Source organism: Myotis yumanensis, unplaced genomic scaffold, assembly GCF_028538775.1.
Source record: "Myotis yumanensis isolate MYYU_CA2020_CCGP unplaced genomic scaffold, mMyoYum1.0.hap1 SCAF_3, whole genome shotgun sequence".
Taxonomy (NCBI): domain Eukaryota; kingdom Metazoa; phylum Chordata; class Mammalia; order Chiroptera; family Vespertilionidae; genus Myotis; species Myotis yumanensis.
In genome coordinates this window covers 28520286-28539605 of record NW_027223754.1, presented here as the reverse complement: position 1 = coordinate 28539605, position 19320 = coordinate 28520286, and the positions used below count along the sequence as shown (strand labels likewise).

The 19320-nt window shown below is 55.1% G+C and overlaps 1 protein-coding gene across 1 annotated transcript; it reads right to left on the bottom strand.

Annotated features, from left to right (window-relative positions):
* Positions 1 to 7942: 7942 nt before the first annotated feature.
* Positions 7943 to 19305, bottom strand: CUNH13orf46 (chromosome unknown C13orf46 homolog). The gene is made up of 8 exons (XM_070407410.1): positions 19116 to 19305; positions 14225 to 14276; positions 13504 to 13690; positions 13367 to 13414; positions 12232 to 12279; positions 10800 to 10867; positions 8239 to 8319; positions 7943 to 8071 (listed from the first exon to the last, which is right to left on the bottom strand). The coding sequence occupies exons 1-7, from the start codon at positions 19303 to 19305 to the stop codon at positions 8253 to 8255; spliced, it is 660 nt and encodes a 219-aa protein (XP_070263511.1). The 3' UTR covers positions 7943 to 8071; positions 8239 to 8252.
* Between the last annotated feature and the right edge of the window lie 15 nt (positions 19306 to 19320).

Sequence of the window (19320 nt, the reverse complement as noted above, 5' to 3'; positions counted from 1 at the left end):
GTGCTTGGAGGAAGGTGCGTGCGAAACCCTGTCGCTTAGTGCCACGGACGACTTCCACTCCTCAGCTCTGGGCGAGCGGAGGCAGGACTGCTTGTAGAGCTGTGGCCGGTGAGCCAGGAGCACCCACCTGGACTTAAGTGTGGGCTCCTTCCTGGGCCCGACAGGGGTGCAGCCACACGGGGGCCCGGCCATCCCAGAACCCCAGCCGGAGAGGACTGGGGCTCCCGCCGCCCTGGGTAGCTGGACTGGCGGTGGCAATTTTATCCCTGCTTCCCCTACAACAAGTGTCCAGCAGATGGCTCCTCAGAAGCAAGGAGCTCAGTTTCTGAAGGGCTTATATATTCACCTAATATGATGGCATCCAGCATGAGTAAGGGCTTGGACAGATTCAAGGAGTTGCTGACTTGGGGGTGGGAGAAGGGCGGGAGAGACCAGAGGCCAGGACTCCGAAAGGGCTTGCTGAAGGGGCCAGGCGTTTTTCCTGGCCCGTGCACCAGCACGTGTGGCCAGAGGACATTCTGTGCTGCACTATGGGCTGGGCCCCTGGGGACCATGTATGATTCTCAACTTCCACCTGCAGGAGCCCGTAGAGGATGGCTTTGGCCGACACGGGCAGGTCCCTGGACACAGTCAAGCAGATGAGCAGGCAGTGAGAGTGTGGGAAACGCAGAGGCCTGGCCGCTTTAGGTATCACCTCTGTCACCTTGGGGGCGATCCCAGTTCCTCTCCTTCCCTCGTAGACTGCCTCTCAGGCATCAGCACTCCACATGCCCTCTGCTTGGGGAGGGCTGATGGGAGACCCGGGGGCTGGGATGATGTGTGCTTTCCTGGCTCCCTTCCTCCTTCCCTCCCCCATAATTCTGGACTGTCAGCACGGAGTGCTCCTCCTGCCCTTCCTAAGAACCCCCATGCAGCCTCGCCTCGGACACCAGAAGCCCGAGGGCCAGGCCCACCCTGGGCAGGGCCCAAGCTGTCCTCCCAACTTCCAGCGTGGAACCTGGGGGCCCCTCTCATCATGTCCAAGGCTGGTGTGACGTTCGCAAACACCTGCCCAAACACAGCTCCGCAGCTCGAATACCGCCCAGCAATGTTAATAAAGGTCCGACCATTGGGTGCATCACAGACAGTGTGTTGCTGGGAGGACCCGCCAGCAAAAATATTAAACACTGAAGGATAGACTAGACAAAAGGAGTGTGAGGCTTGCACAATGAGAACTACAATGCATTGCTGACAGGAGTTACGGCTCTGAGTAAGCCGAGGGACATGGCTGTGGTGTCATCAGCATGTCTGGTCTTTGTCCCAGGTCCTGGCACTTTGTCTCAAGCCACTGGAACATCTTTTGTGCTAAAGAGGGGACTCCAGGCAGGGAACCCACCTTGTGACCCCCGGCCTCTGATCTTCTGGAGGCCTCTGATCATCAGTTGCCAAGGATTGACTTGCAGATGAAAACAATTGGGGGATGAGGCTCAAGGAGGATGGGTTTGGTTGCTGGGAGGTGGGGCAGCCAAGGAGGGCATGGGAGCTCGGCCAGCGGAGCGTGGATGCCCTGGGCACTCCATGCAGGTGGCCTCAGCTATGGGGACAGCTTTCCAGGCTGAGCCCCTAACCTGTGGGGCGGGCACTGATCCTTGGGGCAGTTGGTGTCAGAGTGAGATTGCCGGACACTCAGCTGGTGTTGAAGAATCAGGAAGTGGTGTTGGACCTGCCTTCCTCTGGTTCCCACGCGAATGACAAGGGGTGTGTGAGAGGAGGAGGTCTCAGCACAGGAAAGGGACAGTCCATTCTGACCTCTGCAGCCCCCGGAGCCCAGTCCTTCACTTAAAGGATCGAGGTGAGCAAAGCGCTGAGTCGGCACCGACTTCTCCCCCAGGACACCCCGTTCTCTGGAGGCTTGGGACCTGGTGAAGGTGTAATTCATCCTAACCCCCAAGGCACATGTTGGCTCTGCTCATCCTGCATCCCTCCCCAAATCTGTCCCCCACATTCCCACCCCAGGTGACAGCCACTATGTAAGTGGCTTCCCTTCCACCCCCCTCCTGCCCCCATACACCTCTTCTTAATTGCCCACTAACCAACTCTTGCCCATGGTGGGAGTGGGGCTGAGGGACCTCTGACTGGGGCATTTACCGGGGGGCACCAGGGGCACTTGGCCTCAGAAAGCTTAAGTGGCCCCAAGGCGATCACATGTCTCTGAGTTGAATATTGGTTTGCATTTTACAAACAAAAGCAGCTGCTGCAACAGACATGTGGGCATCGAACAAACCAGAGAAATCACATCTATTTCCCAATTATTTACTTAGAAAAACCATGCCAAACAGAGGCTGGAGCCCGGGCTGTAACAGGATCATCTGGGCGCCAAGGGGCAGGTCTTGCTGCTGGGAGGCTGTGTCCCGCAGCCCAGAATTGGACCAGAGGGTGAGGAAAACAGAGTGTTATGAAATGTCACGACCCGGCCTGGAGGCAGAGAAGCCTCCTTGTGCCCGAGTCCTCCCTCCCCTCCTCCCTGGGACTCAGGGGTCGGCATTCCCAGTACCGCCTCGGAGAGTAAACAGCACCGGGACCTCACGCAGATTCCCCGGATCAGTCCTCGGAGGCCCAAGCAGGGGAGGCAGCCCAAAACCAAGCGGAGGAGCCAGGCGTTCTTGGCGGGCGGAAGGGCGCACGTGGTACGTTCTGACTGGCCGCTGGGGTTTGTGGCCTGGCCTGGGGGTGTTCCAATGGCTCCTCCTCTGGGCATTGTGTGTGGTTGGCCTGACCAGCCAGTTCCTTCCTGGGCAATTCCCCAGGCCAGATATTTGCAGGGTTGGGGGTCTTCCCAGCAGGAATTCTGCTCTCACCCTGCCCAGACACTTGGGGTGCCAACTGAGGAACCCCCTTCACGAGGTTGCAGAGGCTGGGGTTTGAGGGCATCAAGGCAAGAGCCCACACCCCTCCTCCTCGCCCCCTCCCTCCCACAGGTCACCGTGGAAGGTCCCCCACAAGCAGGGCTGCTGGCATCCGCAGCAGGAGGACCGCAGGACAGAAACCCACCTCCTGACAGCCGGACAGCTGTGAAGGTGCTTCACGGTAAATAAGATGGTGACCTGACAGTGTCCAGGGGGCCGTCTTAGATGGGGGTTTCCTGTAGCTGGAATGTGAGGGGCAGCTGGCATCCTAGAGGACAGAATGGTTCCTGTGGGGAGGGGTGGAGGACTGCGACCAAGTACCCTTGCCACCTGGAGTGGCACTCGGAATGACAGCTGGTCTCCCAGAGGTCCATGGGGTGGCTTCAGGGTGGAGGGAGCAGTGCAGATGGAGAAAAGAGGTATCGGGTGTTTTTGATGGACGGCACGTGAGGACAGAGTCATGAAGGAGCCTGCCTAGGTCAGGACATCCTCCAGATGGGGGACTGGAGGCCAGCGGGAGTGTCTGGCCCAGCTGGGTGGAAGGTCCTGTAGCGTGGGCCAGGGCTCCCAGCCCCCTGGGAGCAGAACAAGGACGGTGACCAGGCATCCTCGGTACCTGGCTCTCTGCCTCTGTGCACCTTAGTTTTCTCATCTGTAGAATGGGTCCGTCCATTCTCTGCCTAAGTCTCAAGGCTTTGTCAGAATGGAACCCATCTACGTCCTGCTCCACAGAGTGCCAGGCCCCGATCCTGGAGGAGGGCCCTGATCTTCACAGTCACGTTTGTCAGGAAAGAAATAACTTTGCCCTCAGACCACACACCCTGGCTGGGTCCTGGGCGCGACTGAGTCCTGCTTGACCCAAAAGGAGCTGACAGGAGGCAACAGCCCTGCTTTGTGTCTGTCACCCTTTCCTGAAAACCTGTCACAAGTCAACGCAGTTAGGTGGGAGGTCCTGGGTGAGTCTATCCCAGTGGTTCTCAACCTTCTGGCCCTTTAAATACAGTTCCTCATGTTGTGGTGACCCCAACCATAAAATTATTTTCGTTGCTACTTCATAACTGTAATGTTGCTACTGTTATGAATTGTAATGTAAATATCTGATATGCAGGATGGTCTTAGGCGACCCCTGTGAAAGGGTCGTTCCACCGCCAAAGGGGTCGCAACCCACAGGTTGAGAACCACTGGTCTAGCCAGTCTTAACTAGGGTTCCTGCAGCCCAGCCCACATATCTGTCTTGTTGACTTTTACATACTGGAGAAGTCAGTACCTGGAAGACCTCCCCGGTCTAGCACAGGGGTCTCCCTCTCTCCTGCCCCCTGGTTGCCCCTCCTCCCTTGTCCCTTCTCCCAGGGCACACGGGTGGAATACTCAGGCAGGTGGCATCTGGGAAGGGACAACGGTCTCACAGGGCAGGGGGAGAAAAGGCAAGACACAGGAGTACCTTCCTTACCGCCCAAGCCTGGGCTGGTCCCAGACACTCTCCGTTTGAGCTGCTATTGGAGGCCCATCAGCTCCGACCGCAGCAGCCCCAGAATGGAATCCACTTCGTGCCCTGGCCAGGCCAGGCTTACTCAGCCACGGCCCTTCTCCAAGGCAGGCCCTCGGTGCCCCAACATCACTGGGGGCTGGGACCATCCGTGACACCAGGCACACGGCAGCCTTGGGATGTCAGCAGTTCAAGGGAGTGTTTGTCTTGTGGAGTGAAATATCTCAGGTCCTGGTGGGAGGGCTCTATTTGGAGAGTGAGTTTCCACACAAGCCAAGCTTTGTCCAGCCTCGGGAGGTACCCAGGAGACTCTGGATAGAGATGCCAGGGAGATGTCTGTTCTACAGAGTTCATGGGGTGACAAGGTCATGGTTCAGGGAAAGCCATCTTCCGGGGTACTTGACCTCTGGGCTGCAAGTGTAAGTTCTGAACCCTGAACTGGTCCGGCTGGGGCACCGGGTGCACCCAGAACCTGGGTCAAGCCCCCCAACCCTGCCCACCAACTGACGGCCAACAGTGAATTTACAGTCTAGCCTCTCCTTTAGTGAATAGATGAGAGGTAAAATTCTGTAGGAGTGATGAAGCCTCATGCTGCCTCCTCTTGGTGAAAGATTTCAGATGGTGACTTCCAGACGGAAAGAGAGGTTGTGAGGGTGCTGCCCTGACCCACCACCAGGGGGCGCAGCTGGGCAAGCGCTGCTGTCCGTCTCTGCGGGGGGGGGGGGGGGGGGGGGGGGCGGGTGTTTCTGCATCCCCTTTTGTATTGCTTTCCTTGGAAGCTGCAGGAAAAGACTACAAATAAGCAGCAGTAGCAGCAACAGCATGTGTAGGTTGGTGTCCTGGGACAGCGACCTCTGAAGGCAGCGGCCAGTGGGGTGCCCTGTTACTGACCAGCGTCCCCTAGAGCACCTCATGCCTCCCTCTCAACTCTCAGAAACCCTGTCTACTTGCTCTGCACCCCACTTTCTCTACTACAAAACAGGTATGATACTAGGACCCATCTTAGTAGGTTGTAGAATTAATGACTTAAAACACACAAAATGCTCCAAGCATTTGCCACTGGCACAGTCTCATGGCCCCTGGCATTTCATTCTTTCTGTGCGGCCCCTACATCGCCTGGGCCCACGGAGCAACATTTTCTTTTCCTTTTTGGTAAAAATTGTTGACACTGTTACAGATGTCCACCCCCACCCCCCCTTTGCCCTCCTCCACTCAGCGCCGCCCACTATGCAACATTTCCACATCTCGCTGATCCGCCTGCCGTCTAGGAGGCGTGGTGCTCCGGGCCCTGGGGTGGGGCAGCACTGAACGTCACTTTTCAAAGGGATATAGTTAATTTTGAGGGCACTGCGTGCCGATGAATTCAGAGGCGCTGGATGTCCAGTATCTGTCTCTCCCAGGGGAACAGAAGCGCCGAGCGAGGGGCCAGGCATTTGCTTCCATCACTGCCCTGCCCCTAGTGTTTAGAACAGTGCCTGAGCCATGGTAGGAGTTCAATAAACATTCATGGATGACAGTGGGGAATATGCTTGTGACGAAATAAAAACTTGTTTTAAAAAACTGTGGTACTATAGGGTGCCCATTTTGTTAAAAAGCGATATTTATCTATCTCCATATATAGCTCTCTCCATATGTATCAAGAGCAGCAGTTCTCAACCTGTGGGTCACGACCCCTTTGGGAGTTGAACGACCCTTTCACAGGGGTTGCCTAACACCATCGGAAAACACATATATAATTACATATTGTTTTGTGATTAATCACTATGCTTTAATTATGTTCAATTTGTAACAATGAAAATACATCCTGCATATCAGATATTTACATTACGGTTCATAACAGTAGCGAAATTACAGTTATGAAGTAGCAACGAAAATAATTTTATGGTTGGGGGTCACCACAACATGAGGAACTGTATTAAAGGGTCGCGGCATTAGGAAGGTTGAGAACCACTGCTCTAGGCCAGTGGTCGGCAAACTGCGGCTCGGCAAACCTCGGCTCTCGAGCCACATGAGGCTCTTTGGCCCCTTGAGTGTGGCTCTTCCACAAAATACCGGCTCTTCCACAAAATAACGACTTCTGCGCATGGGCCACGAAGTTTCAATAGCACTGTACGTGCGCACCCGCACGTGGTATTTTGTGGAAGACCCACACTCAAGGGGCCAAAGACCTGCATGTGGCTCTCGAGCCGCGGTTTGCCGACCACGGCTCTAGGCTGTCACCCTGGACTCACTCTCCCCGCAGACACCCCCAGACGGCATGGACGAGGCCCAATGAACAGTGAAACATGCTTCTGATTTAGGAGAGTTTATATGTGAAGTAGCGAAAAAAATTGCCAAACTAGCCACACTGTGCAAGCATGAGATGCACGTGGCTCAGAATGAGGCCAGCTACACACAGCGGCAAGGGATGGATGATGGACAAATGGAAAAGGGTGACCTGGGGCCAGGCACCTTCCTGGCCTGTGGCACAGCGCCAGCTGTAGGGGAACCAGAGAAAGGACTTGGGCCCATGCTGCTCTGTGGCGAGGGCTCAGAGCCCTGCTCAGCCCACCCCTCCTTCCCACCAGAGTCTCCTCCTCCCACTCCCACACCAGCCAGGGGACAAACAGTGGTTTCTTGGAACGTTCCTCGGTGCCTTTGTAGTCGGCAGCAGTTGGTGGTCGGGCGCAGGGACAGGGGGCTGTGAAACAGGGTACTTGCCTGCTTCTCCTAGTCCAGGGGAACGAGCAGCGGAGCCCAGCCTCGAGGTGTGATGAGCCCTCAGCACAGTGGCCTATTCTGTCATCTGCTCATTTGTCAGGGCAGCCCCACAGCCCCGCCCAGGAGAGCTCATCTCTGGGGCAGCATCTCAGCTCCCTGATTCAGGCTGTCTCTGAGCCCCCAGGTAATCTGGGACTGATTCTGTGGGCCCACTCCAGGTCTGTGGGTCTGACTTTGTTTATGAGGTTTCCTAGGATCTGAAGGGTTGTGTGCCCATGGCCTGGGAAGCCCGGGCTTCATGCTGCCTCCCTGAGCCCAGCGTCATGCCATCTCCCCGAGCCCAGCGTCATCCCATCTCCCCGAGCCCAGCATCATGCCATCTCCCTGAGCCCAGCATCATGCCATCTCCCTGAGCCCAGCCTCATGCCATCTCCCCGAGCCCAGCATCGTGCCATCTCCCTGAGCCCAGCATCATGCCATCTCCCTGAGCCCAGCCTCATGCCATCTCCCTGAGCCCAGCATCATGCCATCTCCCTGAGCCCAGCATCGTGCCATCTCCCCGAGCCCAGCATCATGCCATCTCCCCAAGCCCAGCCTCATGCCATCTCCCCGAGCCCAGCATCTCCCTGAGCCCAGCCTCATGCCATCTCCCTGAGCCCAGCATCATGCCATCTCCCCGAGCCCAGCACCGTGCCATCTCCCCGAGCCCAGCCTCATGCCATCTCCCTGAGCCCAGCATCATGCCATCTCCCTGAGCCCACCTCCCTTTCCCCATTTATATTTCATGGAACAAGATGCACGGAAGGAAGGGGGATCTGCCGAGGGCTGCGGAAGAGGGAGAACGACTTTGTTCACTCTTTATTGTGTCTTTTTAAAAGATGGCATCATGGCTCACCCAGTGGGTCAGTGATTCACACGCGCGTCATTGGTGCCCTTCAAACAGGTTCCTGTGGGGTTTTCAGGGCTGCTTGTCTGCGTCCCTCTGCATCTCCTGGCCGACCTCAGGAGACAGAAGTGGAGACCCTCGGTTACCGGCCAGAAAGGAGTGGGTGCTGAGGGGAACCGAGGAAGCTGGGGGGCGGTCAGGCAGGCAACCCAGCCCCCTCTATTCTACTTCCTGTCCCCCCAGACTCCTCCGGTTCACCCCTGTCACCATGTGCAAAGTACCTTCTCCAGGGCCGCTACACACTCTCCTTCACCTTCTTTCTGGTGGAGTATGGAATGCAGCACACCCAGCTGGTCCTGGTCCTGGCGGCCAAGAGGAGGGGAGGGGCTGAGAGAGAGGCAGGCCCCGGGCCACAGGTGCTGGCAACACCCCTTGAACCCCAAATGCACGCCACGGGGTCTCTGCTCCAATCTCTACTGCACCTCACTGCTCACGTCCGGGGAGCCAAGGTCTTGTCTCTGTGGCTCCCGGGCCCCGAGCACAAAAGCGGATTCCAGTGCAGAGCCAGGCTTGCCTTTCCTCCAGATGCTCGAGGTTTACCCGCCCACCACCACGGCTGCTGTCCTCTGTCCTGGAGGGCCTGGGCCAGAAAGGACCCGTGGACACGAGAGACCCTTAAAGACTAGCTGAGCCAGGTGTCACAGGGGTGGTTCCCACGGCCAGCCCAGCCTGTGCTTGCCTCCCTGTGGGGTGGTCACTGGGGTTTCCACTTCCAAGGCTGCCTCAGTATGAGATGGCAGCACCCCTCCCTTGGCAGGAACCACCATGGCTTGGTGCCCATATGTCCCGCTGGCTGCTATGGGCTACTGGCATATGGGTACCTGACCCCACCATCTGAGCGGGCCTGAGGCACAGGCTGGACAGAGAAGCCTTTTGCTCTGAGGGAAACTGAGCTTGCAGGTGAGCAGCACAGCAGAACAAACAGGTGACTCGCCCAGCAAGTGTCCAGGCCTAGCCCTCCAGGGGGCCCACTGCAGACCCCCTTCCCACTGGCCTAGAGGCCTCCGGTGGCCACAGCTTGCTTTTTGAGTGCTGGCCTGCCTCACAGGTTTCCCGGAGCAGCTGGGTCCTAGGGGTGATGGGCCGAGACCCAGAGACCAGGAGGGTGGACCTGGGAATGTCCAACCTTCGGGGCAGAAAATAAAGCTGCCAAGCTGCACGTAGTGTGGCTGAATCTGTCACTACGTCCATTAAGCAGCAAAGAGGAAAATAAAGGTCTGCTTAGGAAAAGACTGCTTATTTTAGGCCTAGATTTGAGAGCGTGACAAGACCATCCCAAAATCTTTCACATCATAAAGGCCAACGTGACCAGCTGGGTAAGTCGAGCTCAGAAGAGAGGTGGGTCGTCTGAGTGACGACGGAATAAAAATGCCTCACGGAAACGCTCTCCCCAAACACACACATCTGGGCGGAAAGCAGCAATAATGACAACAGCCAAATAGGTGAAAGGCCGTAATGCTAGAAGCACTCAGAGCTGGCGATCCAGAAAAATGGCACCGACGGAGGAGCCCATTTTCACCAGGAGCCAATTTTCACCAGCGCCTGTCTGTGCGTCTGAATCTACACTTCAAAACCAGGTCCGAATCTACACTTCAAAATCCGGTGTGGTCCTCACTGTTCCTGAGAGAGAAACTGGGGTGATTTCCTCTTTGTTGTGCTATTCCACCTTATTTAAGTTATTTAAAATGACCGTGTGTCAGTTTTACAAAGCAAATGGAAATTTTTTAAAAGTATGCAAATAAACCAAGATATTAATATAGTTGTTCATTCTGAGTGGTGAGAAGTTGAATACATTGCTCTTTTCTTCCTTGTATTTTTCTCTGTATTGTTTAAAATAAAATAGGTCTGTGGGCCCTTGGGTGGCCTGGAAGTAAGTACCCCACCTTCTCCCAGCACCCTTTAAGGCCTCGGGAAGTGGTGGGGCTTCAAGGGCCCTACACAATCTTCACCCCAATAGAGTGTGGGTGGTCAGGACACATGTGAGGGGTCCTCCCACTGCTGGCAGGACCAAGGTATGTGACCTTTTGCAGCCCATGAGGTGATATCCTACTCTCATCTTCCCTTTTTACCTTCTTTTTCCTTCCCCCGGGTTCTGCCTATTTTGTTGCTTGATTGGATGGGAAGAGAGAGTCTGGCTATGGAGTAAGGTGGGGCTCAAAGCAAAGGTTGTGCCAGATCCCTTACAGCGGTTCTCAACCTGTGGGTCTCGACCTCTGAAAATACATCCTGCATATCAGATAGTTCCATTATGATTCATAACAGTAGCAAAATTACAGTTATGAAGTAGGGGTCACCACAACATGAGGAACTATATTAAAGCGTCGCCGCGTTAGGAAGGTTGCGAACCACTGCAGAAGGTTTGATGCCCTGTTGCCCACCTCTCAGCCCCCCCAGCCCACCCCCCCCGTTGCCCACCTCTCAGATGCATGCTTAGGACACTGCGTGCATCTAGAGCAGTGATGGCGAACCTATGACATGTGTGTCAGAGGTGACATGTGAACTCATTTTTTTGGTTGATATTTCTTTGTTAAATGGCATTTAAATATATAAAGTAAATATCAAAAATATAAGTCTTTGTTTTACTATGGTTGCAAATATCAAAAACTTTCTATATGTGACACGGCACCAGAGTTAAGTTAGGGTTTTTCAAAATGCTGGCACACCGAGCTCAAAAGGTTCGCCATCACTGATCTAGAGGAAGAGGGAAGGCACAGTGGACCCACTAGAAACCGGGGTAGAGGAGCAGTCTCCCCACCTCCCCGAGCATGAGCCCAATACTCACTCATCTTCTGACAAATCCCCCATGTCCATTTGGGACCACTTCTCTTCTCTCGTGGCACATGTGACCACCTGCGAGAAGCAGCAGAAGCACTTTAGGAGATGGGGCTGGGGAGGGGGTCAACCACAGGCACCAGGCCAGACATGCTGGGCCTGCCCAAGGGTCAGATGGAGACATGAAGACTGCACTGGCCCTGAGCACAATCCCACAAGACTGGGAACCATCAAGTGGAGATTTCTAATTACGGGGCCCTGACCAAGGAGCTGTGGCCTGGATACAGGCCACCATGACCTCTAGATTGTAGATCAGAATAGGTGGGCCCTTAGTCTCAACTCTGCCTCCTTGAGTCCTTAGAACATGTGGTGCCCCATGGTAGCCTTGTCAGGAGTTAATCAGCTATCTTCGTTGTACAGCATGTTCTGAGGGCAAAGAGGTAAAAGGTGCAATTTGGAAAAAAAAAATAACCCTCAGGCCGGAGCTTAAAGTGGCCAAGACAAAAATATCTACAAGCATGACTGCTCACTACAGCAGAAGAATGGAAAAGACATCCCAGAGAGACCTTTGAGTCAAACACTTCTCTTTACAGAAGATGATGATGATGATGATGATGCTGATGATGATGATGGTGATGATGGGATGATGATGGTGATGATGCTGCTGCTGAACATGATGGTGATAGTGGTGATGATGTAATGATGGTGATTATGATGATGATGGTGGTGGTGATGGTGATGATGATGATAGTTATGATATTGATGATGATGATGGTGGTGATGATGGTGATGACGATGATAGTTATGATACTGATGATGATGGTGGTGGTGGTGATGGTGATGATGATGATAGTTATGATACTGATGATGATGGTGGTGGTGGAGTAAGGTGGGACTCAAAGCAAAGATTGGGCCAGATTCCTTAGGTGGTTAGATGATGATACCTAATACTGAGGCTTTCTGGGTACTAGACACTATTTGAGGGCTTTATAGAACAACTCTGGGGTGTGGGTACTACTAAGATACCCATTTGACATATGAGACAACTGAGGCCCAGAGAGGTATAGTGACTTGTTTGAGCATTTACTGGCAGAGCTGGATATGGAGGCCAGATCTCCTAATTCCTAAGCCTGTGCCCTTTCTAACACCCCAGCATGATCCCACAAGAGGTTCTCAGGGCCCATGGGCACCCCAATGGTTGACCCAGACCCTAGAGTGTTGGAATGCATGCAGGTTAGAGGGAGGGAGGATGAGAAAGAGGAGGTCCAGCCCCCTAGACCAGTCCTCAACACCCTGGAGCTTTCTTGATGCTGCTGTCCCTGTCTTTGCCTCAGCCTCCAACACACACATGCACGGGGCGAGTTCCCCAGAAAAGCTTTGTGGGCCTGAGCACGAGCATTTCCTGGTGGGTGGTTTGGCTTTGTTGTGTGAAGGGTTTTTACCTCTTCAGCATGGTCTCCCAGATCAATCTCCACAAACATAGATGGTTTCTGTGAATGAAAACCAAAGAGACGTGGAAGAAAGACTTGCGTAAGCTAGGGAGGTGAATAGACTCTCTGGGAGGTAGAGTGGACTCCTGACCCCCAGTCAGGGTCTGAGCAATGACCACTGGGACCACCAGACACTGGCAGTGCTCAGTGCGGGCTCCTGAGAAGCTGGGGAGAGAGCTGCTGGCAGTGTGGATGGCAAGGTGTCCATGGGCCATCTCTGGCGGAGGAGGGAGGGAGGGGGAGGAACATGGCCTTCCCACATCTCCCTGCTCACCTCCCATCAGGGCCCTGAGACCCAGAGGGTTTCTCCCACCTTTGCCCTCTGAGAACCAGGGCCTCCGGGAGACAGGCGATGTCCAGATCTGGAGCAGCCCCTCCAAGCCCACTTCAGACCTGCTCAACTGGGAAGCACCTTTAATTCTGCCTCCAGAAACCTACCTGGGACCCCACTTTACCCGGTCAAGAAGGCTTGCACTGAGGTGTGAGAAGCCCAGGCAGCTCAGGTGTTGCTGCCCCAGGGTCTCTTATTGGCACCTTGGCTCAGTCCAGAATATGTTTCCAATGGTAGCACTTTATTCAACACCAAGGGAAGTATTGGGGGTGGGTGAAGGACTCCCCAGAACCCCTGAGTCACACCAAGGACCATCTGTTGTAAATCCTGGTAAAACACATCCAACTACCTCTCCATTCCCTACCACACGGATTAGGAATGAGAATGACAGCCACCTTCCCTGAGAAAGTGTCCTGTGCCAATTGCTACTATACCACTGACATGTCTCTGGCCAACACACCGGGGCCTGGGACTCAGGGTGTTTCCCTAGTCAAGCTGAGTATTGCCTCCTGTCAAGGACCCACATGCCTTTAGCCACTGCACTATTTGGAATTAGGATGCCCCAGCATGAGGGCAAGAGCACAGAGCTTGACCTGGAAGGCTGTCTGGGGTCAGGGCAAGGCTTGGTCCAGCCTGTACCATGGTCCTGTCTAGATGACTTGGGACCACATGTCCCCAGGGCGCTCATGGTCCAGCAGGACTATGCCTGATAGGCCTCTCCATCAGACTGCTGTCACCAAATTAAACAGCTCTTGCCTCTTTTTCCAGAAGGTCTTCCGGCTTTATGGACTCCAACTCCTGTTCCTGCAAGAATACACCAAACAGGTGCATAAAGGCAGGACTCTGACCCGAGGGGACAGCAGTACATAGATGTTAAAGGACCATGGCCTGACCTTGGCCTCCTGGGAGCATTTGTTTGTGTGCTCGTCTTCTTCATGCTCCTCCTGGTCGCTGGCCTCTGAGTCGCTTTTCTCAACCTCCAGCTTTCCACTCCCACGGTCCAGCTTTCCACTCTCATGGTCCAGCTTTTCAAGGGCATCCTGGTTCTTCTCCTGCTTGTCTTCCTCTAGGTTTGCCTGACTGTAGGAGTGGAAATGAGGGTTTGGAATTGGTGTCATGGAGACAACTTCCAGATGACACCTTTCTCCCTCTTGGGCATCGGCAGCTCTGGGAGCAGCTCCAGCCTGGACAGGGAGGTAGAGAGGGGCCTGGACAGGGAGGCAGAGAGGGGCCTGCGTGTGCAGGGCCTGCCTCCTTCCTGAGGGCAGAAGGTGGGTGGGCAGACAAGTCAGACAGGAGGGGAGGGGCGATGTGCAGAGGATGAGCAGTGATGCTCAGGTTGCTCCTGTCCTCCCTCCTGCACACCCAGACCTTCCCCAGCGTGAGCCTCCGCCGGCCCCGCCACCTGGGATGACGCTACTCCTTTTCTGGGGACAGGTGCCAGCTCCAGGGCCACCACACAGCTGCAGTTGGAGGGCGTAGGGGAGCGGAGGGGCTTGCAGCCCTGAGAGCCACCCTGGTTCCCCCAGCCTCAGACGCTCCCATCTGAACCCCCGGGGTCCTCTCAGGACACCCAGGGCTCCTTCAGGGCCTCCAAGTCTTAAGCCCACTTACCAGACGGGGTCTTCAGAATTGCTTTTCAGGTCCTTTCCCTGATCTTCAGACTCTGAGGAGGAAGGAGCAAGTTGTCAGACACTCCCACCGTGTGGTGCAGGAGCGCCAGCCGGCCCAAGGCCCACAGCTCAGCCCTGCGAAGGTGGGGCCAGCCCATGGGGTGCTGGGCTCCCTGCAGCTCCAGTGTAGGCCTGCGTGCTCAGTGTCAGCCTGGTGACTAATGGTTATGACTAAGGCCAGCCTCAGTTTTTATCCTGACAGGTTGTCTCCCGATTCCCTGCCCCGATGACACCCACTCTGCACAAGGCCCCACCCCACACCATCTCTGCCTCTCTAGGCAGAGCTCGGGTGAAGCTAAAGCACTGTCTTTACAATAGATGTGCAGGACCCCCGGGCAGCCCTGACATCCTCCCGCGCAGCACACTGACTGGGAGCAGCAGGAGTGGAGGGCAGGGGCGGGGACCCACTGGGCAAGCCTGTCCCACAGTGGGTGGCATTTGAGATACACATGGCTTGTTCAGGAACCTCCTCTCCTTGTTCCTCCTCGGAAGGGCCTGGCCAGGGGGGTTCCTGTGTCATTTTCCCAAAGAAAGCGCTGCCCGAGGCCCAGCTAGTCGGGATCTTTGTCCAGTGCACTCAGTAGCCCGATAATCTGCCTGGCATCCAGGGAGCTGTTCTTCCAGCCGCAGCCTCACATGCATAGCAATTGTCAGGAGATAATTAAGGTAAAGCTGCGTTTTGGTGACTTTGGCAGGATCAGAGCATGAGCTTCGTGAACTGTTTTCGCCAGGACAGAGACCTCTCGCTTCCAGGCTTGTCAGCCAGGAGCGCCTCGGAGGAGATATGCAGGAGGGGTTCCCTAACCCTCTTCAGGACCTGAGCGAGCCTCCGAGGGGACTGAAGGTCGCGACATTGAAAGTTCCGTTTCTGTGCAGTCCCCTCTGAGCCTGGGAGGGTTGAGGTGCTCCCTGAGTAGTGGCTCCTCCCACAAGCAGCTTGATCCCCCCTCCCTGCCCCCCACACCAAGGGCCCTGATGCAAGCACAGCCTGGGGGGCAATTACAAAGCTTTAAGTACTGCTGTTGATGGAAGACATAGCCAGGGCACCTCTGAGCAGCTCCCATCTTGGAGAATCGCTTTACAGAATCTGGTTGTGGGATCAGCTACTCTAGGCCTTGTGCTCAGGGTTGTTTTGGTTCCCAGGCCTCGGGGCTGGGATGACTGCCCGAGAGAGGAGGTCACGGCCCAGTTCCCAGTGGGTGCCCTGCACCCTGATCCTGCTGTTCTAAGGAGTCTGGTCGGCTGGTCCTTGCCTTCTCTCATCTGGTCCTCCCCTGACACCTCTCTCCTGAGCCCTGCCATTTTCCAAGGCCACCCTTCCTGGGACCTGGGTGCCCCTGCCCAGTGCTCAGCGACCTGCTGTAAAGGGAGCTTTTCATCACTGCCGGGCCTTCCTAGTGCTCAGCACAGGTGGCCTCGGGCTGTGTCACCTGGGTATTGTCTCCCACTGCTCCGAGTTCCCTGTGGATACGAACTAGGTGTTCTTCATCCTCCTCATTCTTCATGCCCGCACAGGCTCAGGGGCCTGATCTGTGGCTGTGCTGCCCCCACGCAGACACTGGCCGCGCCAGGAACAAACAGCCCTGAAGGCCAAGGGCAGGGATATGAGAGGGGACACAACTGGGTCCTCAGAGAATATTTTAGAATTTGGGGCAGTAGTCCCACTTACATGCAGTTTCAGTTCTGAGGTCTCCTGTAGTCTGAAAATATGAAATGGAAAGTGCCAGAAATAAACAATTAATACGTTCTCATTCTGAGCCATTCTGAGTTGCGTGAGGAAACTTCTCACTGTCCCGCTTCCTCCTGCCCGGATGTGAATCGTCCTTTGGTCCAGCGCACCCACGTGTGTACGCTCTCTGCCGGTTAGTCACTGGGCAGCCACCCTGGTTGTCAGAGCCGCCATGTGGTATCCCCAGGCTTGTGTTTGAGTAACTCTTATCTTATTAATAACTAGAGGCCCGATGCACGAAGATTCGTGCAAGAATGGGCCTTCCTTCCCCTGGCTGCTGGCACCGCCTTCGCTCCCACCCAGAGCCACCTTTCCGCCTTTGCTTCAGCCTGGAGCCACTTTTCCGCCTTCCCATGCTGCCCAGAGGCCTAGAGCGGCTGGAGCAGTGCAGAATGCCTGTGTTGTCGCCATGGCTGCTCGGTGCCTGCGTATGCAAATCAACCTGCCATCTTTGTTGGGTTAATTTGCATACTTGCTCCTGATTGGCTGGTGGGCATTGCAAAGGTATGGTCAATTTGCATCTTTCTCTTTTATTAGTATAGATCAGGGTCCTCAAACTCTTTAAACAGGGGGCCAGTTCACTGTCCCTCAGACCGTTGGAGGGCCAGACTATAGTTTAAAAAAAAACTATGAACAAATTCCTATGCACACTGCACATATCTTATTTTGAAGTAAAAAAACAAAACGGGAACAAATACAATATTTGTATTTGCATGTGGCCCGCGGGCCGTAGTTTGAGGACCCCTGGTATAGATGGCCCCAAAGCACACGAGAGGTGGTCCTGGCCATTCTGCTAGGCCAAAGAGAAGCTATCAAGTGCTTCCTTCCAGGAAAAAGGTGTGTACATGGAGGAGAACACATAGCAATACCATCCGTGGTTTCAGGCGTCCACTGGGGGTCTTGGCACGTATCCTCTGTGGACAAGGGGGACCAGGGTAGCTCTCAAGACATCCCTCAGGGAGAAAAGGAGCATGCAGCCTTTGCCTCAGGTAAGAGGGCTGCTTCACGGTGGGTGGTGTTTAAGCCGGGATTTAGAAACTGACTCCTTTTAGAAACTCTTTAGCAGCCCATGGGCCCGTGCACGTGCATGTGTGTGCATGTGCATGTGCTTTGTATGTGCCTGTTTTAGAAGACAAGGGGCTGCCCGGCCAATGTGGCCTGATGATTGAGAATCAACCCATGAACCAGGAGGTCACGGTTCAATTCCCAGTCAGGGCACATGCCTAGGTTGCAGGTTTGACCCCTGTTAGGGGGCATGCTGGAGGTAGCTGCTCAATGATGTTTCTCTCTCATTGATGTTTCTAACTCTCTATCCCTCTCCCTCCTCTCTCTCTCTCCCCCTCAAAAAAACAAAAAATCAGTAGAAGACATGGGGCTGTCCCAGACAGATCTTCAAATACTTTTTCTTCCTATTATGTATCTGGCAAAAAGAGTCATGCCCTAGACAAGCGTTCTCAACCTGTGGGTCGCGACCCCTTTGGGCGGTCGAACGACCCTTTCACAGGGGTCACCTAAATACATCCTGCATATCAGATATTTACATTACGATTCATAACAGTAGCAACATTACAGTTATGAAGTAGCAACGAAAATAATTTTATGGTTGGGTCACAACATGAGGAACTGTATTTAAAGGGCCAGAAGGTTGAGAACCACTGCCCTAGACAGTTTGGCTCAATGGATAGAACATTGGGCTGTGGACTGAAGGGTCCCGGGTTTGATCCCAGTCAAGGGCACATGCCCAGGTTATGGGTTCGGTCCCCAGTAGGGGGCGTGCAAGAGGCTGCCAATCAATCATTCTCTTTCATCATTTCTATTTCTCTCTCTCTGCTTCTCCCTTCCTCTCTGAAATCAATAAAAATATATATATTTTTTAAAAGAATCAGTAAAGAGAGAGACACTATTTCTCTTTCCCCCATTTTAAGATGTGGACCAGGCCTGGAGGCGCCTCCCTGGCGTGGGGCTGGCGAGGCTCCCGCTCTGCACCCTCAGGCTCGGGCTCCGGGAAGCCGAGACCCCGTGCAGCCTGGGACCCTAGGGCCTGGGTGGCGGGACCACAAGCCCCGCGGAAGCCTTTCGGCCACCCCTCCATGGCCGGTGTTATTGGAGAGCCCTCTGGGTCTACTTGCAAAATTTCCCACACAGACTCAGGTTGGTCTCCTCTTTGGGGAACTTAGATCTTCTTGAGCGAGAAAGTGTGGCCATGCTCAGAGCCTGAACGGGAGGGAGGTGGAGGGTCCAGCAGCTCCTCTCTCCTCAAACCACACACCTTTGGACTTTGACACTAGAGAAGAAATATGTTCACACCCTGACCTCTTACAGTCGCCCCTAGAGCGTGAACAAGCTGCTATATTTCCCTTTTACAGTTTCATTTCTTCAGCCTACTCATCAAAGGCCACCTGCTGGCGAGAGGGTCCCAGGAGAACCAGCACATGACTCTCAGTCACTGCCGTCCTCCCACCAGCTCTGATCCTGTTGCTCTGGGGAAAGTGTCATGAGGAGCCTGGGGGGGCCGGGGTGGGGGCTGGGTTAGCTAACATTCAGGATTCAGGTCCACATAAGGACCAGGGTGTTTCGGGACCCATCCCCACTTCCACCACACCATGGCTGCGCTTGGCATGTTTAGAAATATCCCGGAGTGGCTAACACAGCCAGCATAAGGTATAAACTTACAGACTTTATCATTTAAAGGCCACCTTAGTGCCAAGCCTGACGGGCAGTACCCTCCCCCACAGGGTCACAGCCGACCCCAGGCCCTGGGAGGCGCTGTGGTTCCCTGAATGAGACAGAGCTAGACTCAGATTCCAGGGTACAACCTGAGACACTGCCCGCGCCAGCCCTCCTGAGGCCTTGGTATTCTCCATGTGTCTGGCAGCTTTGCAGGCCCACAGGACTCCCCAAGGCCTGGTTGGTCCTCACCCACTTCATCCAGTTGGCCACCCACCCTGGGTACCGACATTCAAGCAGGCCTGACCCGAGCCCCAGCGGGTCGTGTCGCCTGACAGCCTCAGTGTGCAGCGCCCCCACCCTGGCCCTCAGGGTGGGGGCAGGGGCAGTGGGGGCGGCCGGGCGGGAGGTGCTCTGTGCTGGCTGCGGCCCCTACCTAGCTCCTTGGACGGCTTCTGGATGCCGCTCGGGGGGTCCCCCTTCTGGTGTAAGCTGCCCATGCTCTGGCTCCTCTGCAGCTCAGCCCCCTCACTGGTCCCCTTGGGGTGTCCAGTGGCCACCCCCAAAGGAGGAGCCCCAGCGCCTGGCCGGTGCCTCCTGTACATGGTGGTGGCCTCCTTCTCCATCCTTCTCCTCCCTTC